The 24,573-nt window shown below is 38.1% G+C and overlaps 1 protein-coding gene across 2 annotated transcripts; it reads left to right on the top strand.

Annotated features, from left to right (window-relative positions):
* The first annotated feature begins 1,153 nt into the window (after window positions 1-1,153).
* On the top strand, window positions 1,154-23,340 carry PRMT9 (protein arginine methyltransferase 9). Of its 2 annotated transcripts, XM_008143956.3 has the most exons (12): window positions 1,154-1,389; window positions 3,655-3,803; window positions 7,573-7,809; window positions 8,333-8,500; window positions 12,262-12,364; window positions 13,222-13,328; window positions 15,159-15,351; window positions 17,169-17,352; window positions 19,285-20,002; window positions 20,929-21,082; window positions 22,462-22,584; window positions 22,871-23,340. In XM_008143956.3, exons 1-12 carry the CDS (start codon window positions 1,201-1,203, stop codon window positions 23,084-23,086), a joined length of 2,541 nt encoding a protein of 846 aa, XP_008142178.2. In that variant the 5' UTR covers window positions 1,154-1,200; the 3' UTR covers window positions 23,087-23,340. The 2 variants fall into 2 exon arrangements, with proteins under 2 accessions (XP_008142178.2, XP_054573671.1); XM_054717696.1 differs by lacking the exons at window positions 3,655-3,803; window positions 7,573-7,809; window positions 8,333-8,500; window positions 12,262-12,364.
* The last annotated feature ends 1,233 nt before the right edge of the window (window positions 23,341-24,573 follow it).

Here is a 24,573-nt window from a genome sequence, read left to right on the forward strand (position 1 = left end):
CCTCTGAAGAACTGATTAGGATTTTCATAGGTAAGTATTCAGAGGAAGGGTGATTCAGGTAATAAGATCAAAAGAGGAGGCAAAAAGGCAGGCAAATGATGGTCTTTTGAGCCGCCAAAGTTTTAGTTTGATATACAAAATACTTTTTTATTTCTTATTAAGAAAATATTCACCATTAACGTGTTTGAAACCGGGAACAAAATTGACTTTTTTAAAACTGTTTTTCCTATGCCTGCCCCCCTTTAAAGTTTAGAATCTTTCCCTTAGGGGCCACACTATAAGGTAGAAAAACTTTTTCTAGTAAAAAGTAATATAACCGCTATACAGCCGTGGTACATTGAACAGTGAAATAAACCCTAAGCTCGTTTGAAAACAACTGAACAGGCAATCAGGGGACTCGGGGTTTGAGCCATGCCAACCAATGCCACTAACTGGCTGTGTGATCTTGGGCAATTACTTCTCAGGATGCCTCCCTTTCTGCCTTTAAGATAAATATGACCCAAAAGGCCCACCTCACAGGGTTTTGTGAGGGTGACTTAAAATAATGCCAGTGAAAGCATTTCCTCTACCACATCTAAGGTGCTTTCGTTATTTCCGGGGTTCTTTCCAGCCTTGCCATTTTGAGATTTGGTGTATCACAACCCAAAGGCCTAGAGCATCACCAGACGGTCTTTGCTCACACCATCCACATCCCTCACGGGTGGGTGCAGCTTCTGTAGAGTGAGGTCTTGCAGCTGAAGTCACACAGTCCTGAAGGCCAGGGAAGGGGGACCGAAAGCTCTGGTTTCAGCCAGGGGGGGACAAAAAAAAAAAAGGTGGGGGGAGCAAGCCAGGACGAGACCATTACCGTGCCCCTCGCGCACGCGTAGTGGGCGCCCCGCGCCTCCCCCGCCTACGGGAGGGGGCGGACCGCGACGTGCACACGTCAGGCGCGCTGACGTTCGCGTAGCGTGCGCTGCCCGCCGGGGTCCGTCGTTGGTTGGCCGTGCGTCAAGCTCTGCGGAGCCCTTCAGACAGGGGGGCGGGGCTTCCGCCTGGCGGGGCTGTGCGCGCTCACCCGCGGCGGAGGCTAACTCTTTCCCGGGTGCTCGCTCTCTAGTTAGGCACATGGACGTGTAGCCACCGAGGCAGTTTCGTCCCGTTCACCAAAGCATCTTCCCTTTGGTTACACCAGCTCTGGCTTAGGGAGGTGACTCTGCCATGTCGAACTCGCGGCCCAGGCCCCGCCGCGGCGCCGGGAGTGGCGCCCGGGCAGCCGGGCGGGACGAGCTGGTGTCGCGGTCCTTGCAGAGCGCCGAGTACTGCATGCGCGCCCAGGACTTCGGCACCGCTTACGCCCACTACCTCCTTGTGCTCAGCCTGGCGCCGGAGCTGAAAGACGACGTGAAGGTGAGGAGAGCCCTTCTTTCTCTCACTTGCGGGCAGGTCCGAAGAGTCAATACAGGCACAAACAAACGGGGAGAAGGGGGCTAAGTTGGTTGCTATTAATATTTACTGTTCAGCCTTGACTTCCTTTGTTCACACCCACAGCTAGCCCATCAGGAAATCCTGTCTGCTCCACCTTAAAAATATATCCGGAATCTGACCACTTGTCACCACCTCTCCTTTGCTACCCCGGTTGAAGCCTCAGTCACCTGCAGACTGTTGGAGTAGGCTTGCAACTAGGCTCTCTCCTGCAGTTCACCCCTAGGAAGCCAGCTTTTCAAAAACAAGTCAGATGACATCACTTTTCTAATTCAAAATTTCCTTCTCACTCAGATTCCAAAGGCTATATTGCAAATGAGGCCTCTGGTGATCATCTCCCATTTCCTATATTGAATTCTAGCATGTTCCTGCCTCAGGGCCTTTGCACTGGTCCCTGCTGATGACAGAAGGAATGTTACGGGTTTCTGTGGTGGAATGCATTTTGGAATCAGCCTAAAGTATTCATTTGATGATGCATACTTTTAGATTCAGTTATCAGGTTATTTGTGGCAGTTATTCTATTGAAATGCGGTGCATTTTTCCAAGTTATTTTCGAATTTAAATTTGCAAAAGTGATTTAATTTTGCTTCAATTTCCAGCCTCAAACTGCTTTCCTTTATTTCACTCAGGGTTTCTCAACTTCAGCACTTACTGACATTTTGGGTGGGATAATTCTTTGTTGTGGAGGCCAGTCCTGTGGACTGCAGTATGTTTAACAACAACGCTGACCTCCATCCAATAGATACCAGTTTGTAGTTCACATAAATTTAGTGTGAGTTTTAGGACCAGTTGGCTTAAAGGAGGGGAAGATGATATGTTTAGATACAGTTTGCTTTTCTAGGTAGCAGTAGAATAATGGGTCATTTCGAGTGCATTTTCCTCTATTCTTTGTTCCTTAGTTTCCTCTTGTAAAACTGGGACAATATCTTTTTAATAGATATTTAATGTGTATTAAAAGTACATCTAAAATTAATAATTCAATGCCTGGCATTCAGTAACTAGCTCTGTTTTCTGCAGAACAAAATTGTATTTCTTTGGGCTTTTGCAAAATACCAGTGCCTTTAGTCTTATTTCCTGTTATTCCGTCTACTCCCCATATCCACATTTCAGCCACACCAACCTTAACCTGTTGATTCCCTGATCCATTTCATATAATCTGTGCTTTCCCCCCCCCCCCCTCACACCCTAGAATCTTCTTCCTTATATTCTTGGCTCTCTAGTAAACTTCGTCAGAATTCAGTTTCAGGTATTAACTCTCCTGTATAAAATAGGTGAGGATGATGTAAAATGTGTTCATGTTAAAACTAGCATGACCAAAGCCGCCTCTCTTTCCACTGTGTTGCCATGTGGAGCCTGGAGGGAAATGTAATTGGAGGGAGGGTGACAGTCCAGCAAGTGGTTAAAAGGGCCAGATTATGTTGTAACACTGGGATTGGAGAGGAGGTGACCGATGTAAAGAAAATGAGAGAGAATAGGCTGGGGTTGAAACTAATTGTATTGAAGTTAAGGTAGCATTATAAGGTGACTAAATGGCTTTTGGTCAGGTGGTACCAAAAATATATTCTGTGTGAGAGGAATATGATGGGTTCGTTTAGAACATTTTGAATGTTTTCAAAATTGTATGTTAAAATGCTCTCTACAAGGCCTCTGTGAGGATTGGAATAGCATTTATGTTGTTCATGCTATTCTTTGCACACTGATTGTTCAGGAAATATTTGAGTTGAGCTGAATTTGAGATGACTAAGGGTGCAATCCCTGGTTGAGGTGACTGGTAGGAAGTTATGAGTCTGAGGTTCAGAATAGCGTCAGGATTGGAGATGCAGATGTAGCATCTGTCAACACACAGGTGATAGCGAATGCACCGGGGATGGATGAGAAAAGAGAAGAAGGCCAAAGACAAACTCCCGAAACACGGAATCCCACAAAAAAGAGGTAGGTGGAGAATGTGAAATGGCGGCTAAGAGTAGAGAGAATTTAGAGAGAGGTCAGACTGTCTAATTTACTACCACCAAGGTGGTAAAATGTATTCATTTATGCATTTGTTTAGCAAACAGTGCCTTTTAAAGATAAAATTTGAGGTGATGGTTCAATTATAGTTAAGTTTTACTCTCTGGGGAATCTTCAATATGTGTTGTATTGTCGTTCTTCATTTTTGTTATTGACTAATTTGCTATTTTCTCTTTTGTAAAGGAAACTTTTCAGTATACACTCTTCAGGTGGGCTGAAGAGCTTGATGCTCTCAGTAGAACACAAGACTTACTTGGTTGCTATGAGCAAGCCCTGGAACTGTTTCCTGATGATGAAGTGATTTGCAATAGTATGGGGGAGCATCTCTTCAGGTGTGTAGTGATTTCAGATTACTTGTTAAGAATTATTCTGTATCACCTGGATCAGGGATAAATTGTAAAGTAATTTGAACAGGGAAAGTTTAATATAAAGAATTAACTGTAACAGGATAGAATAAAGAGGGATTAGCAATAAGCTATAAAGAGAACTCAGAAGAATATAGGAATAGCAGATATAACATGGAATAACAGAGCAGTTTTAATACAGCCTTAGGGACAGTATAATAGCCACTGTCCCTAAGGCTGAGGTAGTATCAAGGAAGAGTCCCCCCACTAGGCTGAGATCCACACCTTGCTGAAGAGGATGTAATCATGGTTCCCAGATGGCAGAGAAGTCCTGTGGTGCTTTGCCAGGAAACTTGTAAATCTGTTCTCTGGAATTTGCCATTCGAATTTCTGTCTACTCTTCTTAGAAACTTTATAATTAAGACTGATAAAAATACCAAACATTTTTGTTTTGGATTTGTTTTAATAAATCTGGTTTCACTTCTTGCTCTGCTCATCTGGTCACATTAAGTTTTATTTTTCTATGAAAAATTCTATATAAGAAGTACCTGTGTCAAACTTTATTAGTCAGCCTCGGTAATGTAACTATAGTCTTAGTCGAAATGGCTGGTGGAGTGAGATGAGTACTCCTTTAAGAGACAAATATTTGATAGTTTCTAGTTGTAGAGTATGATAGTAACTAGAAAAATAAGATTGTCATCTGTGGCTTGTTTGTTTACACTGACAGCTAACCTGATTCTTATACACAGACTCCATCTCTACAAATTAGCAGCCACTCCATTTAAATGAAATTTAGTTTTAAAAGATTTTTAAGTAACTCTTCAAATTAGTTAGAAATCTACACTTTAAGTTCAAAGTTTTCTGTAGTTCTTTAGTTTATGCAAGTAGAATTACTTTATAGGACTCAATTTTACACACATATAATGATCATAACATAATAAGACCTATGTTTTAGAATAAACGCAATTTAACAGAAAATTTGAGCGCTACACTTTTGGCAGATTGTAACTGTTGGTGAATTATTTTTGAAATTAAAAATAAATACTTGGTGTTAATTTGCTTCAGGGAGATGTAAAACTATGCAACATTTCAAATACAGACAGTGGCAGTTCAGAATTTGTGATAGTGTGAATGTGGCTTTTGCTGTACTGTTTACTTTTGTTCTTTAGGACAGTGGTTCTTAGCTTTTGTTCCATTCTACTTTTCTCATCAAAACAGTGTATAACTTACTCCCCACCAAAGGAGTCACTTTTCCAGGAGAAAAAGATTTCCAAAGTAAATGATAGCTTCCTTTTCTGACATTTATTTGTGAGATAAAATTGGTGTCTGGCCGAAACCGGTTTGGCTCAGTGGATAGAGCGTCAGCCTGCAGACTGAAGGGTCCCGGGTTCGATTCCGGTCAAGGGCATGTACCTTGGTTGTGGGCACACCCCCAGTAGGGGTTGTGCAGGAGGCAGCTGATCGGTGTTTCTGTCTCATCGATGTTTCTAACTCTCTATCTCTCTTCCTCTCTGTAAAAAATCAATAAAATATATTTAAAAAAAATAAAATTGGTGTCTGGAGTGTCTCCTTGTGTTAGCCAATCAGATTTACAATACATTAAATTGCTAGTCAGGAAAATAATGTTTTTTTCTAGTTAAAATAAAAAAGGTATTTTTAGTTTGTTGGTGTTATTGAGACACATGAGTGTTTCCGTAAAAGATATACTTTGAGTGGATCATCTGTTTTTTAGATTAGCATTGCAGTTTAAGAAAACTGAATTATACACTAAGGATCAAGCCTAAGGGAAATGTAAACCCAGGAAGTTATTAGATGCAGGCTTGGCATTGATTTAACAGATCGTTCACATTTTGAAATTTTAAAATATCCATTGCTAAGTTGGTCTCTCGACAAATAATGGTTACTTACGATGTGTTTTGCATTGTACTGTATGCTTTGGCAGTTGCAGAATAAGAATAAGACAGCTCTGTCTTCATGATACTTAAAGATAATATGAGTGACTTTATTTTACAGGGCGATTGCCTTTTGTTAGAGTGCAGTTTCCTGCTTGGAGTTCCCTTTTCTTGCTTAAATCATACTCACAATGAATAGTCTGATTCCGTTTCTTTTTTTAAAATATATTTTTATTAATTTCAGAGATGAAGGAAGAGGGAGAGAAATATAGAAACATCAATGATGAGAGAGAATCATTGATGGGCTGCATGCTCCCCACTGGGGATGGAGCCCGCATCCTGGGCATGTGCCCTTGACCGGAATTGAACCTGGAACCTTTTAGTCTGCAGGTCAACGCTCTATCTACTGATCCAAACCAGCTAGGGCTGATTCCGTTTCTTTCAAGTTGGTAGAATGCTTCAAGGTGCTTGTGAAGAAATCTGAGTGTAAAAGGGTTCTACTAGTTCAGTTCTCTTCAATGTGTGGACCACACACTGGTACTGGTCCACAAATTACCAATCAATGACAGATAAATACAAAAATTGAGAGTAAGCCTTTAGGAATTTAAATCCAAGGATTTAATCAGGGAACTTGCTTGTTGAAAAGCGTTTGGATTAGTTTGGGTGCTGCTGAAATCTGAATTACATACTAGTCATGTGCATTACAACTATCCTATATAATAAAAGCCTAATATGCTAAATGTCCAGTCATCCAGTCGGCCGTTCAAAGTGTGATATGCTAATGATATGCTAAGGCCACTCAACTGCTCACTGAATTCAGTTGTAATTCAGATGTGTACTGACCACCAGGGGGCAGACGTTCTGACTGGTGAGCTTGCTGCTGGGGTCTGGCCATCGGGACTTAGTGAAACAGGCCAGACACGCCCTGGAGCCCTCCCATGTCCCTCCCCAGCCCTGATTGTGCACCAGTGGAGTCCCTCGGCCTGGCCTGCACCCTCTCGCAATCCGGGATCCCTCGGCGGATGTCGGAGAGCCGGTTTTGGCCCGATCCCACAGGCCAGGCCTAGGGACTCCACTGGTGCACGAATTCGAGCACTGGGCCTCTAGTTGGTCTATAAAAGATTAGGTACTTCAAAAGGGGTGGAACTGTCTATCTTCATTATAGATAGTTTAAGAAACTATAATAGTTCTGGATGGTTTGATAGTTTTTTTCCTTTTGTCTTCTATTTTTTATTTTATCACATTGAATTCAGTTGTAATTTTTTGGGTGATTCACCTTTGATTTTTTCCAAAGCATTTAGCTTAGTGTTCTTAGAAACAGTGGCTCTTTTTATTGCAGTCATTTTATTTCATTTCTGTAATATTTAAGTAAAATATGTAATGATGGTGTAACAAGTACAACTGGTATAAACTGGTCTGGCAGCAAATTCAACTGACTCTTGATGACCATTCAACTCAGTTCCTGTGAGAAATAGTATGTAGGCAGCCCAGAGAGGAGCCTACTAGCCATAGGTATTAGTACCTTTTACAGAGAGAATGGCTTTTAGAAAGCACTGGTGTTCTATTAGGTTGGTTAAATGAAGGATGACTTTGGGAGCTTCTACCATACTATGGTACAATAGTAATTTATAGTTAAGCACTTGTTAGGGTCCTGGAATGCATAAATATAATAGGGGTTCAGAAAAGAAAGAAGTGATGAAGGATTGCAATTCTCACTGAAGACTTCCCAAAGGAGATGACAGTTGGGTTGAGTAGGATTTGATGTGCTGGTGAGGGATTCTCAGGCCAGATGAGTGACATGAATGAAGGCACTGTAACTGATAGCCTATAGTTAAATTTTTTGTCATTTTTTTTTTTTACTCTAGAATGGGCTTTAGAGATGAAGCAGCTGGGTATTTTCATAAAGCAGTGAAGCTAAACCCTGATTTCAGTGATGCAAAGGAGAACTTTTATCGTGTTGCAAATTGGTTGGTGGAACGTTGGCACTTTATCATGCTTAATGACACCAAAAGGAATACGATTTATAACGCAGCAATCCAAAAGGCAGTTTATTCGGGATCCAAAAGTGTTTTGGATATTGGAGCAGGAACTGGAATACTAAGGTTTGTTGTACTTGTGTTTTAATTACATATGCATGTATACTAATGTAAATTAAAGATTTTACCAAATATGGAATATTTACCTGTGGAATTTAAAAATAGAGTTTAATTTATTTCTCATAATCTTGTTGTGACTATTCATACAACTATTACATTTTTCACTTGTAACTCTTGCTTTATCAAGAATTGGACTTAACTACGAAGAAAAATTTGGGGTTATTATTGGAATTTTGAATAATGAATTTTAGTAGTATTTTTATATTAATATTCTGGTTGAATGTAGTTATTTAAGTCTATTAGCGTTCTTCGTGCCTATTGTGTCTTCTTAATCTGCTGGGCATCATGATTTATTGTATGATTTGTTTCTTGACAAGAATATTAGTTCATTTTTTAATGTAGGGTGAATAATGGTTGTGTTACAGAATAAAAAGAAAGCCCATGTTTAAATATCACAATTCCACTAAACTTAAAAAAAGACAGTGGATTATTATTATTTTTTTTTTGATGGAGCACTTTCCCCTTGCAGTATGTTTGCTAAAAGAGCTGGAGCGCACTCGGTGTATGCCTGTGAGTTATCCCAGACCATGTATGAACTTGCCTGTGATGTAGTGGCAGCGAACAAGATGGAAGCAGGAATCAAACTCTTACATATGAAGTCGCTTGACATAGAAGTTCCAAAACACATTCCCGAAAGGTATTATAATGTGAACTAATTTTAGTATTCATAATCCATTATTTTACTTTTTAAAAAGTAAGATATTTGCATTTCTGGTTTCTAGTCCAAACAAAAATGCTAAAACCCTTATACTATAAAGTTATGGATATAGGATAGTTTAGCATAAGATGGGTTTTCATAGTAAGGTCATAGTCTTTTGTTGTACGTGTTGTTAATCCTCACCTAAGGATATTTTTTCCATTGCTTTTCAGAGAGTGGAGCGGAAGGAGGGCGGGGGAGAGAAACATTAATGTGAGAGAGGCACATTAATTGGTTGTCTCCTGCACACCCTGACCTGGGGTGGGGAGCCAACCCGCAACCCAGGTACATGCTCTTAACCGGGAATCGAATCTGCGACCCTTCATTGTGCCATCTAATGCTCTAACCACTGAGAAACACAGGGCAGGGCCATAAGGTCATATATATATATATTTAAATATATTTTTATTGATTTCAGAGAGGAAGGGAGAGGGAGGGATAGATAGAAACATCAATGAGAAGAAAATCATTGATCAGCTGCCTCCTGCAAGCCCCCTACTAGAGATCGAGCCCGCAACCCGGGCATGTGTCCTTGACCAGACTCGAACCTGGGACCCTTCAGTCTGCAGGCTAATGCTCCATCCACTAAGCCAAACCAGTTGGGGCAGGTCATATTCTTGATAATAAAAATTTAAGGATCTTGAGAAAAATTTGTGGCTAGCGACTTAATAAATGAACTTGACCTTTAGCAAGTTACTTTACCTTTGTTAGTTTTAGTGTTCTAGTTGTAAAAGTGGATTAATACCTCCTATGTAGTCAATAACTTAAAAAATCTACTCTAAAATGATGTATGAGTTGATCAACCTTGGTGGACTTATTACATTTTATGTTAAAATGTTTGGCTAAATTGAACATTTTGGGAATTTCAGCTTTCAGTGGCTTAGGCCCTTTCAAATGCTTTGAATATTATCTCATAAAAAGTCTTGGCTTTTTACTGTGTTATCTCACTTTGATCCATATTGCAGGGGTGATGGGGTTTTGGAGCTAGAAGAGATTTAAAATCAACTGATCCAACACTGTCATTTAGATAAAGAGTTTTCTCTGTGTAGTACTTGCTTTACTACCTCTCTTGGGTAGTTTATCTTCTCATCTTATTTCAACTCATATTTATACTAGGGGTCCAGTGCACAAATTTGTGCACCATTAAAGGAACTGTGGGCCACAAGGCTGCAGTAGGCACAGGGGTGGTTCTCGGCCCATCCTCTGCGCACCTGCCCGGACCCTCCCACCGCGGCACCCGGTCCCATCTGCTGGCAGCCCTGCTCCTGCCACTGCTGCTCCCATGTGCTGATGGTGCGCTGGCCCTGCCAGTGGGTGCGAGCAGTGGCTGCTGCCCCGATTGCCCCTCAGGAGCAGGGGGAGGTGGAGAAGCCCTCATGGGCGATGAGGGATGGCAGCTGCTGCTCGCACCCGCTGGTGGCGCCAAGTGATCAGGACTGGCACCCAGCACCAGCTGCGGGTGCGAGTGGAGCTGGCACCGGCAGCAGGTGCGAGCACTGGGCAGGAACGCGGCATGTGGGAGCAAAGAATTTTCACTAACCACCAGAGGCTCGCCCTGATGACAGCGACCAGTGCCCCACCTTGGTCTGGCACCCCTGCTCACTTGCTCCACCATCCAGCCGTGGCCAACTCCCGCCATGTTCCATATACGCCCCCTGGTGGTCATTGCATGTCATAGTGACCGGTTGTTCTGGTTGTTCCACCGTTCTATTTGCATGTTAGCCTTTTATTATATAGGATTCTTATCATTTGAACTATGATTTTAAAAAGTCTTCTTTCATATGTGTATAATAATATTTATATTTTCATAGTACTTACAAAGAAGTACTATTAGATCGTTGAAACAGATAATTATACCCATTTTATAGAAACAGTGTCCTGAATTGTCTTAGTCTGCTCAGGCCACTGAAACAAAATACTGCAGACTATATGGCTTAAACAACAAACATTTTCTCATAGTTCTGGAGGCTAGAAGTCATGATCAAAGGGTGCTGGCAAATTTAGTTTCTAGTGAGAGTTCTTTTTCTAGTCTGCAGATGGCTGATGGCTGCTTTCCTGCTGTCTTCCCAAATGGCCTTTTTCTGTGCATGTGAGGAGAGGGAGAGATCATTGGTGTTTCTTTCACTTTTATAAGGATACCAGTTGTGTCCACTTTTATGATCTCATTTATCCTTAATTCCCTTCTAAAGACTTTCTCTCCAAATACAGTCACATTGTGGGTTAGGACTTGTATGAATTTTGGTGGTACACAATTCAGTCCATAGCATGAATCAGAGTTATTTACATTTTACTCCTCTGGCCTGTGTGGCTTAGTTGTTTGTAGCATCGTTCCGTACACCAAAAGGTGATGGGTTCAATTCTGTCAGGGCACATACCCAGGTTTAGGATTCCATCCCCTGTTGGGGCATGTATTGGAAGCAACCAGTCGATGTTTCTCTCTCCCTTCCTCTCTCTCTAAATAATAATAATAATAATAATAATAATAATAATAGGTGGTGGGTTCGATTCCGTCAGGGCACATACCCAGGTTTAGGATTCCATCCCCTGTTGGGGCATGTATTGGAAGCAACCAGTTGATGTTTCTCTCTCCCTTCCTCTCTCTCTAAATAATAATAATAATAATAATAACAACAACAACAATAAATAAATAAATTTTCCTTACAGCAACAACAACAACAACAATAATAAATAAATAAATTTTCCTTACAGATAGTGTTGTAGAAGGATTCCAATACACATTCCATTATTAATTTATTTTGATCTTGAACGAATCTAGAGATTTAAGATGTTGGATTAAATGTTTGCAATACCTTCTACTTTGTAAATGTATGTAATTGTAAGTACTGAAAATTTGTGTATATATAAAATATTGGGTCTAGGCACTGTGGGTGATTCTAAAGTTGTTTTTTTTCTGCAAGGCACCTATAATCTAGATAGGAAGATAAGGAATAGTCATGAAATGTGGTTTTTAAAAAAATCTTTTTATTACACTGAATGATACAATAAATGCTAAAGAAGTTTAGAGAAGGGAGAAAAAATCATTTTGGTGTGTCTTTGAATGAAATTTTCTAGAAAGAAAAAATGAATGAAGGTCAGAGCTCTGTGGATTAGATTTTGTGAAAACTCACAGGTAGTGGGTAAAAAGCAAGAGAAGTAACAGGAGAGGCACAATCAACGTGTAAGCGGTAAACATGGATAATGAAGATAGAGAAGGATTTTGAGAGGCAGGGCTTTTCACCTGCATTGACTATTATTTGTAGATCAAGGAAAATGAAAACTGAGAAAGATTATTTATTTGGATAAGTAGGGGAGTCATCGATGATGCAGAGTATTTTTATATAGTGTTGTGTATAGAAGTCCAATTAGTCAGCATTAAGGAGAGGGACTGGTAACGTTAATGGGTGTGAGCCGCTCTTAAGGATTTAGGCAATGAAAATAGTCTGAGGGGGCTGCAGAGTCAAGTGAAGGTTGTGCCACCCGCCCCCGCCCCCAAGAAGTTAGTGGAATACAGAGGAGCCTGAGGAACATTAGAGTCAAGTTCTTCAAGTTTCAACAGTAAATACTAAAAATGAAATGTGTTAGGGAATTTTACTTGTGGACTGTTTCTATAATATACTCTTCCTTTTTTCTCTCAGCTTTGACATCTTTATATAAAATCATGATATTTTACTTACATATATTTTTAAAAAATCATTCTGTAGAGTGTCCCTAGTTGTAACAGAAACTGTCGATGCAGGTTTATTTGGAGAAGGAATTGTGGAGAGTTTGATTCATGCATGGGAGCATTTACTTTTGCAGCCAAAGGTAAGCAGCATGAAAATAGGTAAATTTGATATAGAATTTATTATTTTAATAGATATTTATTGAGCCCCTATCACAAAGAAATCTATAAAAAATACACCCCACAAACATTTAATAACATAATGCAGTGTATACTTGTGTGCCCAAATGGGGTATACAGGCAAAAAGGAATTCATAGGAATTGAGATTATATTGTGAAGGGACTGACTATTGGATTCTTGAGTGAGATTGCGAAAGGAAGAACTTTCAGTCTCACAGCCCTCACTGCTTGAAATTTTGGCAAATTATCGAGAGAGTTTAGAAATACTGTCTTGGTATGGTTTTAAGGTACTAGTTTGACCCAGGCTACTAATTAACTCTTATAATTACCAAATTAGATTTTGCATTAAAATTTTTTACAGTGGCCTACAAATTGTAGATTTGGTTTATGTAATACATATTATGAACGAAATGATTTTAACATGTAATAAGAATTCACTTCTTACAGAAAGTGGTTTGGATTTAAAATAGCTAATTACAGGTTGAAAAGAAGAGCATTTTGTTTTTTAAATAGGTAATGGTGATTTTGGCTTCTCAAGTCAATATCCGGTAGTTTTTTGCCGTATGCACACTTGTACCCTTATAACTACTACCCCTCCCTCCTTCCCTTCCTGTTTGTACTGTTAAAAAAATGTATATATAATATATATATAAGTACATACGTAGAGCAATGAAAATAAAATAAACTTTTGAAGAAAAAAAAACATAACCTGCTTATTCTTACCTGTTGTTCTTTAGTTTTCTTATTAATTTTTAGAGTTTGTCATTACATATTTTTGCATACATGTAACTGAATCTAATCTTTATTGTTATATTTTTAGACCAAAGGTGAAAATGGTAACTGTGAAAAGTATGGGAAAGTTATACCAGCAAGTGCTGTTTTATATGGCATGGCAGTAGAATGTGCAGAGATAAGAAGACATCATAGGTAAGTGATTATTGAAATAGCAATTACTTAAAAATTCATAATTTAAAGGATAGACTATACTTTAAAGGTTATTTAATGAATGTTTATTTGGAAGAGAATTTGTAGTTTTCTGACCTTTAAATTCATGATGTTTATTCAGGTCTTAATTTTCTTTTTGAATTTTTTAAAACTTTAGGATTCTAGAATTAAAACCAGCTTCAATTTCCTAGTGGAAAATTAATTTTTATACAACTTAGTATCCTTTTGATGTGCAATAGATTAATGTAGGAAAATATTAAGTTCACTGATTTTAGATGAAAGTGAAGTAAAAATTTCCAACATGAAAATAATTTACTTTTAATTTCTCTCATTCGTTCTTAATAACTTTATTAATAGTAAATGTTTTGTGATTGAGGGGAATCAAATTTAAGGATCTTTCTACCCATGAGATGCTAAGATTTACTTACCAAATATGATATAAAGGTTTTTTTAGTTAAAGAAGTTTCTTGGTTACATGTTCTTGAGCATCGTGAATGTTTTATTTTGCTAAAATATTGATCCATATTTTGTGAGGACTTTTTAAGGAGGACCCCCTTCCAATTACTTATTAGTAGTAAATGTAACATACAAATGTTTTAGGAAATACTGATGAGTAAAAGAATAATCATCCTGCCTTTGGCCCATGTGGCTCAGTTGGTTGAGTGTCATTCTGTGCACCTAAAGGTTGCCAGTTCAATTTCTGGTCAGGGCACATGCCTGGGTTGGGGCTCAATCCCTGGAGAGGGTGTGCAGGAGGCAGCCAATTGATGTTTCTCACAGTGATGTTTCTCTCTCTCCTTTCCTCTCCATTCCTCTTGCTCTAAAAATCAGTTGAAAAAAAGTCCTAAAGAAAAAAATCCAGATAACTACTGTCCATCTTTGTTATATATTCTTCCTTATACTTGTCTATGTATATTACAGGGTGATATGTAAAAATATTTAGTGATTGGTAGGGTTCAGTGCACTGACCAATTAGATTGTGGCCTTAATCAGAACATTGGCTGAATTAGAGTATACTTGTTGAATGTTAGCTCTGTGTAAGTAAATGTGTGTGTGTGTGTAAATTATATTTTGTTTTGAAAGTATCAGTAAATATACTTGCTTTTTCTTTGCTTATTGGCCATTTGGTTATGCTCTTTTGTGAAGTGTCTAAGTCTTTTGTCAATTTCAGTTTTTTTTATTAATTTGTAGGAATTTAAAAATATATTTTGGATATGAGCCCTTTGTTGAATAGATGTATTACAGTTTTTTTCTACTTAATGGCTTGACTATTTCCTATCTTACTGGGTACCTTTTTTTTTTAATCGTCACCCGAGGATAGTTTTTTCATTGATTTTTTTTTTTTTTTTTGAGAGAATGGAAGGGGAGGGTATCTTTTGAGAGAGGGAAAGAGAGAGAGAGAGAAAGAGAGAGAGAAAGAAACATTGATGTGAGAGAGACACATCTATTGGTTGCTTCCTGCATGGGTCCCCTGACGGTGGTCAGGGATTGAACCTGCAACAAGGTATGTGCCCTTGACCTGGAATCGAACCCATGACCCTTCAGTCCAGAGGCCGACGCTCTAACCACTGAGAAGCTAGGGTTGGGTATCTTTTGATGGGCAGAAGTTCTTAATTGTAATGTAGACCTATTATCTGTTTTCCTTTATAGTTAGGGATTATGTATATAATTACGTTTAGGAAAACTTTGTCTCTGAAGTTTTATTTCATTTTTATGTTTATTTTTGATGGATTCGATACTAGATGATGCTACTTGATTCTAAAAAAGAACCCCATCTTTCTCCCTTCTCTCTCTTATTTCCTCTTTCATCAGGGTGGGCATTAAGGACATTGCTGGGATCTGTTTGCCAACAAATGTGAAATTTCAGAGTCCAACTTATTCTTCTGTAGATACCGAAGAAACAGTTGAACCTTATACAACTGAAAAGATGAGTAGAATTCCTGGAGGATATTTGGCTTTGACAGAGTGCTTTGAAATTATGACAGTAGATTTCAACAATATTCAGGTAAAAAAAAAAAGTTCAATTACTGTTTTTGAGCATTAAACTGTATCTGTTGTTTAAAATAATTAATACATAGGACAGTCTTATTTTATGAGTTGCATGGGATTCCATTTAAAGAAAATGATTAAATGGTAACCAGAATTCCCTCCTGAAATTATTCACTTAAAAAAAAAAAGAAAAGAAATCCCTAACATCCCTAACATTTGTTGGGAATGTATAATGTGCCAGGTGTTTTCACATGTGTTCTTAGGTCGCTCAGGCAAGAATCTTGTAATATGGTTGTACTTATCTATGTGCTATACAGATGAAGGAACTGTTGCTTACATTAATTTCCCCCAAATTACGCAGCATGTGAATGTAGGGGCAGGAGTTCTATCCTAGATGTTTCTGACTTTTCTTAGTGTTTTGCTGCCACTTCAAATTAACAGGTAACTCCTTGAAATGAATAGTAATCCACATCTCCGGATTGTATGATTTTTAGCGTGAGTAGCCATCTCGGTTTGCCCAGAAGAGGTCCCTGAGATGTGGGACTTTTACTTTTAAAACTGGGACAGTCTTGTGTAAACCAGGATAAGTTGATCACCCCAGTGTCTATGTGTGTGTTGCTGAGTGGTGGAAGGAAGTGAATATACAAAGAAAGTGTCCAAAGGAATCGAGAAAACTTACATAAAATCTTTCTCTGAAGCCCTTTAATTAAGGTTAAATGTTCAAGTATATACATTTCTTTAGATGAAACCTGTCTGGGGACAGAAGACTTTGTGAGGGTCATTTTAGCCTAAGATTTTTATAATTTAATAAAAGCTTTCTCCTATTAATTGTTACCAGCTTTTTCTTGAGGTGGTCTAGAGCTAAATTAACATTTTGGCATTGCTTACTAAGGCTGAGCTTCAAGAACATTTTTTTCCTGATATCACATAGAGAACAACGTGATTATAGCTGCTAAGTACCCCAAAGCCATCCTTTTCTTAGTTCAAGCTTTTATTTTAATTTTTCTTTGACACAGTAAAAAATACATCTTATTAAGTCTTTAATTTTGAAAGTAATATCTGCCTGTTTAATACTTTCAAATAACACAGAAGAATAGAAAGGAAAAAGAAAAGGTGTCTTTAAATATATATATATGTAGGTCCTTCTTTCCCCAGGTTACTGGTTTCAAGTGCATCTTTTCAGACTTGCTTTTCTATTCTATACACATTCTCTCTCACCCACTCACACACTTTTTAAAAAACAAAACAATCTCTATTGCTTTGCCACTCACACTGCCTTCATTCAGCAATAAGGGAGGGGCAAAAGTAGGTTTGTAGTTCTTCATATGGAAAATAATAATAATCTATAATAATAAAAGGGTAATATGCTAATTAGACTGAACGTCCTTCCGGGCTTCATTCTGGATGTCCTTCTGGACGAAGCCAGGGCCAGAGTGAAGCAGACCGGGTCCCAGGTGCCAGAGGGAAGCTGGTGCCGGCAGCCAGGGGAAGGAAGGCCTACTCTTGCATGAATTTTCATGCATTGGGCCTCTAGTAAGTCATAATACCAGAATGAACCCAGTGTTTCACGTACTCACACCTGTAATCCTACTTTGCCCCACCCTGTTTATCACGGACTTCTTTCTATGTCAGTAATGTGTATCTGCTTCCCTGGTTTTAATAGCTGCATGTATTCCACTGTGATACGTCAGAGTGCCCTAAGTGGTTCCAGGAGTCCCAAGATACCAGTTCCCCAGGGCCTATGGCCGGATTGAGAACTTGCAGAAATGGAAAGTGATACGATATTGGGACATGCACATATTAAATGTATAAAATCCTTTTATATTTTTGTAGGAATTAAGAAGTCTTGCAGCTAGAAAACCTGATAAAATTGGTGTTCCTGTTATTAAAGAAGGCATACTGGATGCCATTGTGGTTTGGTTTGTACTCCAGCTTGATGATGAACATAGTTTGTGCACAAGTCCTAGTGAGGAATCATGTTGGGAACAGGCTGTCTACCCCGTACATGACCTTGCAGGTATTACCTTATCTAATTTTTTTTTCTGTTCGTTTTTTCTGTTCTTACACTTGTTGTTTTAATCCTCTAAGCATTTGAGGCATTGTAAAAAGAAAATCACTTTGAATATGAAGTTTCTAGTCAAGGGGGACTTGATGACAGCTTTGAGAATTTTCTTTTTCTATTTTAAAAGCGGCTTTAAATAATATATGTAGGTTGATAAGAGAAACTAAAACACAACTCTCCTGCATACCACTCAAAAATATCTGTCATTGCCCTACCTGGTTTAGCTCAATGGATAGAGCATCATTCTGCAGACTGAAGGATCCTGGGTTTGATTCCGGTCAAGGGCACATGTCCAGGTTGCTCGATCCCCAGTAGGGGGTGTGCAGGAGGTAGCCTGTCAGTGGGATTCTTTCTCATGATTGATGTTTCTCTCTCTCTCCTTCACCTTCCTCTCTGAAGTCAACAAAATATGTATTTTAAAAAATCATTAAATCATTTTTCCAGCAGTAGATAAGAGCAGTGTAGCCCATTTTTAATAAAACAGAAAAGTATTACTTTTAATGCAGGAGTTCTTACCGTTTACAGAACCTGATGGCATCTGTGGAGCCCCAGGTCCTAGAAATGCACACACTCAAATAAGTACACAAGTTTGCAGTTTTAGAGAGTTCATGAATCCATGGATTTCTCTAAGGAAATTCTATATTAAAGGTATTTTTTGTATAGAAAATTTTTTGGACCAGCAATTTGATGGGTTTCAGTATATTTCACAGCAGTTGAAATTTTACTTTTTAAAGTGGCTACTTGTTTAGAAAAATTCTACTTTTTAAAGTGGCTACTTGTTTCTCCTAATCAAGGATCTGATTTGGCACAGTCATTAAGTCATGAAGTCGGCACAGTGTTATGGCTAGTATGGTGTTTTTAGAGTCAGTCGTGTAGATTTGGATTCAGGTCTCAGCTCCTACTTTCTGACTCCCTGGCTGTCCTTGCTGGTTATTTTTCAGAGCTGCTGTTATGAGTTGTGTAAAAATGGTATGCTGCTGCCTCCCTTGCAGGATTGTAGTAGGGATTAATAGAGATGATGGATGTAAAATGCTTACCATAGTGATTGGCACTTAATAAGTGATATCGTCTATTTGTGTTTATTTATTTTAAGCCTCTTACAGTAACTTAGACAGATGGTCTTTTTGTTTTTAAATGTTTTCTTGGGAAAGGACGTTTTAAATGTTTAAACACAAGAATAATAATTTGTATTTTCAACTGGCTTTAGTACTGATAAGAGATTGCAATTGTACATTCACATTTTCAAGTTTTATTAAGTGTGAAAGCTAATGGAAAAGAGCATGACAGTTTATTGCAGGACTTAGTCTTTCCTTATATTTTCAAATATGCAAGATAGTTAAGAGATATTACTGATAGGGTTCTAGTGAATAATGCTTTTGTTCTTTTAGAAATTACTTTTAGAGAAAAGAATAATGGCCCTTTAAGCTAATGTAAGGTTTCATGTTAATCCCTTAATTTCATCTCTTTGTTATTGTCAGCTTCATTGCCAAAGGAAATTGAGAGTTCCCCGTAGCCCGTCCCACCTCCAATTTGGGGACACGAAAGGATATCTAATGATTGTAGGGAAAGCACTAAATACTGATAGTTAAGGTCCAATAATGTAACTCTGGAATCTCTGTATTAGACTGAGTTAATTGAATCTTTAACTTCAGTGTTTCCCTTTGTAAAGCCTAAGAGATTTTCCTAGGTTTTATTTTTATTTTTTGGTAGGAAATGAATAGATTGATTCACTTAATTCTAATAAATTAATGTATATAATCCTCCCTGTAGTGATTTAAAAAATGGGGAGGGTTGGTGGAATGGGAGGACAGATGTGTTTATGTGATCATAAGGCTAATAAACACTCATATTCATCAATTATAATTATTTTCTTTCTTTCTTATGAAGACTACTGGATAAAGCCTGGGGACCATGTGATGATGGAAGTGTCCTGTCAGGATTGCTACTTAAGAATCCAGAGTATCAGTGTCTTCAGTTCGGAACATGAAATGGATGTTGGAAAAAGTTCTACCAAGAATAAAGACTTGCTTTCTTTAGGAAATGAGGCTGAGCTCTGTAGTGCCCTGGCTAACCTTCAGACCAGTAAACCAGATGCTGTGGAGCAGACATGTGTACTGGAATCCACAGAAATTGCTTTGCTTAATAACATTCCATATCACGAAGCCTTTAAAATGGCAATGAGGAAAGTGCTGTCTTCACTGACCCCAGAGAAGCTGTGCCAGGCCGTGGATGCCCACTGCCAGGACTGTGAGATGAGCTGTGGAAGTGGACAGAGTGATTCTGAACAGAGTGCCTCGGAGCCTTTCTATGTGCTAGACGTGTCTGAAGGCTTCTCCGTTCTGCCTATAATCGCTGGCACACTGGGGCAGGTTAAACCTTACAGTTCTGTGGAGAAAGACCAGCATCGCATCACTCTGGACCTCATATCTGAAGCCAATCACTTTCCTAAAGAAACACTTGAGTTTTGGTTGAGACATGTGGAAGACGAATCTGCTGTGTTGCAAAGGCCCAAATCAGACAAGTTGTGGAGTATAATTATATTGGATGTCATTGAGCCATCTGGGCTCATACAGCAGGAAATAATGGAAAAAGCTGCAATATCCAGGTAAAACACAAAATATAACTGTTGGGTTTTTTTGAACTTAAAATTCATGTGAATTCTTTTATTTTTTTAAAGGTATAACTGTACAAATGATTTATGATTTTGTATCTTCCTCAAGCATTGACCTGTGACTTCATACCTTTCTCTTTGTGTGCATGTAATTACTGATTTTCCCCTCAGAGTACCCCTCCATCGTAGATGTGAAGAAGAGTGAACCTGCTTTGGGATTGGATTGCCTATATACTAGTATGATATGGGAAATAAGTAGAGATCTATAAAAACAGATATTCAGGGTAACTAAGAAAAAAATCAAATTTCAGCTTGCTAATTTCATGGAATGGTACCCTCTCGTGGCTATTGGGTATTAAAATTTTATCAGGTTTAGTAAAGGCATAGATAGGAATTTTGTTAAGAGCTGTATAATTTTTTTTAACCTGTATAATTTTGTTACGAGATCTATAATTTTATCAATTTCTACCTGACCACTTAAAATGCTAAAAAGTTAATAGGAAAGGAATAACAAATATGAGTAAAGCATTGGGGTCAGGATAGAGTCCATTTTTAGGGTAATGTGTATATAGGACTTAATACAATTTAAATGATCATGTGCTCATATTTACTGAGATTATCCTGGTTTAGGAGCATTGTTTGTTTCCATTATTCTGGTGCCATTGCGTTAAGGAATCATCTCTAACTTTCCTTGCTGATACTGTGCTCATCAGATTACCTGTATATGATTTGGCCTTTAGGGAGAGCTATTACAGAGCAGCCTGCTTGCCTATTGTAAACTTTTCCATCAGCTTTTTATTTGGAAAAGTCCATTAGACTATTTATAATTTGTAGCTCACTAATTCATCATGATTTAGTTGTTGCTATTGATAAAATGTGGGGCATCAAGATGCTTTTTTAAAACACTTCTCTTTCTCTAGATGTTTGCTACAATCTGGAGGCAAGATCTTTCCTCAGTATGTGCTGATGTTTGGGTTGCTCGTGGAATCACAGACACTGGTAGAAGAGAATGCAGTTCAAGGAACAGCACGAACTCTTGGATTAAATATAGCACCTTTCATTAACCAGTTTCAGGTAAGTGCCTAGAAGAGAAATTCAACCATGTGGCTGTTATCCACAGCCTACCTTCTCTCTTTCTCTCATTTTATATAGTCATTATGTTTCGCTGGATTAGGATGGTTATCAGTTTTCTAGAGCAAATCAACCTAAGGAAGGATGGATGCCTTCAAGGATGTCCAGGGAGAGGTTGATGTATCCGTGCCTCTAATATTTTATTCAGACAGGAAGGCACTTAAAAAAAAAAAAAAAGAAATATATATGATTTTAGAGAGGAGGCGAACGGGGGAAGAGAGATAGAAACATGAAAGATGAGAGTGAATCATTGACTGGCTGCCTTCTGCACGCCCCCTACCTGGGATTGAGCCTACAACCCTGGTATGTGCCCTGACCTGACCGGGAATTGAACCAGGGCCTCCTGGTTCATAGGTTGACAGTCACAGAGCCACACCGGCCAGGCAGGAAGGCACTTTTTAAAAATTGTTTCCTTTTTATTTTAAATGAGGAGGCTAAAGTGATGGGACACTTTATAGCAGTTAGTTGTCAACATTGACTCTACAGTCATGTACCCCATAATGATGTTTCAGTCACCTAAGGATCACATATCCAACAGTGGTCCCATAGCATTGTCATGGAGCTCAAAAATTCCTGTTGCCTAGTGCATCATAGCCATGGTAATGTCATAGAGCAACTCATTACTCATGTATTTGTGGTCATGCTGGTGTAAACAGACCTGCGCTACCAGTCACATGGAAGCATGGCACAATTACAGTCGTGGGCTGTACCATCTGGGTTTGTGTAAGTGCACTCTGTGATGCTCGCCCAATGATGAATTTCTCAGAACGTATCCCCTGGTTAAGCAGTGCATGACTACTTTCAGAGCTACTGGTAATTAGAACCCAACTCCAGATCAATCTGATGTGTGGCCTGAATGGTCAGATTTTAAAGCCTCCCTAGGTGATTTTAATTTGCAGCCAAGTTAAGAATCAATGCCTTATAGAAATATATTTTATTTTCAAACAAAATCCACTATTAAGTTGTTTGATTGAATTAGACATTTTCTCAAATTCAATAGTTCATGTTATACTATTAGCTTATTCGTTCATCTTTCACACAAAAGACATCCTTGGTTTAAAAATTTTGAGCTGTTGGGCTTAAGTAAAAATTTAATCTGTTTCCATCGAAGCAAAGAATCCATAGATAATTGAAACCATGGTTTAAACAAATGATTTAACCTGCCTAAACTGTAAAACTGGAATCATGAAATTCCTTATATCTTAAGATTGATGTAAGAATTGAGCTAAATGAAAAAAAGCATTGTATTGTACGGAGCCAAGTACAAAGTAATCAGTTGGCCACAAAAAGAATTAAAAGTGAAAAACTTGTACTTTCTTTAGGTACCTATTCGTGCATTTTTGGACCTGTCCTCACTGCCTTGTATACCTTTAAGCAAGCCAGTGGAACTCCTAAGACTGGATTTAATGACTCCATATTTGAACACCTCTAACAGAGAAGTAAAGGTAACTTAAAATAATTACTCTTGACATACACAGAATAATTACCTTAAACTAGGTAACACTTTATGTACATAAAATTGTTTTAGCCACTTCTTTTGAAGACTTAAATATTTATTTCTTTTCTGAACAATATCCAAAAATGGGCTTGGAAAAATATTAGTGAGTAAAATAGGTTACTAATTAAATATATCTATGAAATTTGGATCTAAAATTTACTAACAAGGCAAAGACTTACTTATTTAAGTCTATTTGTTTTGATGAAATTCTCACGGTTTCTTAATTTTCCTAGGTACACATTTGTAAATCTGGACAAGTGACCGCCATTCCATTTTGGTATCATATGCACCTTGATGATGAGATTAGGTTAGATACGTCCAGTGAAGTCTCCCACTGGAAACAAGCTGCAGTTGTTTTAGATAGTCCCATCCAGGTGGAAATGGGGGAGGAACTCGTGCTCGATGTCCAGCACCACAAAAGCAACGTCAGCATCACAGTGAAGCACTGAAGAGCAGTTTTCTGGTGAAAACCTGTTCACGTAGAGCAAATACACAACTTTGCTGGTCTGAATAGTGGGACTGTAATCATAAAGTGGGGGATGTAAAGACTTAATTCCTTGTATTGATCAAATATTTTTAAAAATTGACCTTTAATAAAATGTATTTAAAAGACATTACATTATGTAGTAGCATTATTACAAAAATATTTGCTGCAGACTTCCTTTCTGAAAAAGGCTGTCATTAGTTTTTACATTAGGAAACTTGGTCTTTATTGCTTAGTTTTACTATAGATAAAATTTTACTAAACACTTTTACTTATGTGCTAAAGCTATAAAGGATTTTGAATTATCTTCATTGTCATGTTTTATTTTATTTTTTATTGATTTCATAGAGGAAGGGAGAGGTAGAGAGATAGAAACATCAATGATGAGAGAGAATCATTGATCGGCTGCCTCCTGCACACCCCTGGGATTGAGCCTGCAATCCAGGCATGTGCCCTTGGCCATAATCGAACCTGGAACCCTTCAGTCTGCAGCCTGACACTCTATCCACTGAGCCAAACAGGCCAGGGCTTTATTTTCATGTTTTAGAAAGTAAAGCAAAACTTTTAATATTTAGGTATCTTGGCTTTTTTCCTTAAGTCCAAACTTATAATTGGAAACATCAAAAAGTTGGCTTCCACTGAAGACTGAAGGCTACGGTTACTTGTAAATCACAAGCTTGCTTCTTTTAAATACTGGGTGTACTTCTGAAATAACTTCTTAGGTTTTGTGTTTTGGGAATGCAGAAAGAATTTAAACTCTACGCTAAATGTAATTAAAAGAGGAAAGAAAAGAAAATTTTAAGGAGACAGCATTTTCCTGGTATGCTTTGGAAAAAGAAAACGATAAATTCAAGAAAGAATTAAACCTAAACCAGTATTTTTCAAAGTTTTGATTTGGATGCATAGTAAGAAATATATAATAATTGACCCAATTTTTAAAGACTTGAAGTAGATTAATAAGGTGATCATCCTGTGTATATACTATGTGCTATTTGTTACTAAGCCTCAAAGAAAATAAGATGTACCTTCTTTCCACATTGCCTATTCTCATTATCTCTAATATTATACTACCCAGCTTTACTTTCAATAGAAATGTTTAGTTTATAATAGTGGACACAATAAAGACTTTGTATGTAATTACTGTGAACCAGTATATATATATATATGTGTGTGTGTGTGAATATGTGTGTGTATAAGTATGTGAAGTAAGGGTTTTGACAAATAATACTTACCGTTGCTATTTGCAACATACTACTATGGCACTTTCTATATTTCATTTGTGGTATAAAATGTTAAATATGACCCAGAAACTCCATCCTAAGTAATAAGATTTTCAAATAGCACCCCCGTATCTTCTGACTGTGGTTTATAGGTTTACATTAGCTGACACCTTTAATAACACTAAGGAAAAATGGACTCCTTTTCTACTACAAGTTTCTTATTTATTCTTCC

Source organism: Eptesicus fuscus, chromosome 6 (genome assembly GCF_027574615.1).
Source record: "Eptesicus fuscus isolate TK198812 chromosome 6, DD_ASM_mEF_20220401, whole genome shotgun sequence".
Lineage (NCBI taxonomy): Eukaryota > Metazoa > Chordata > Mammalia > Chiroptera > Vespertilionidae > Eptesicus > Eptesicus fuscus.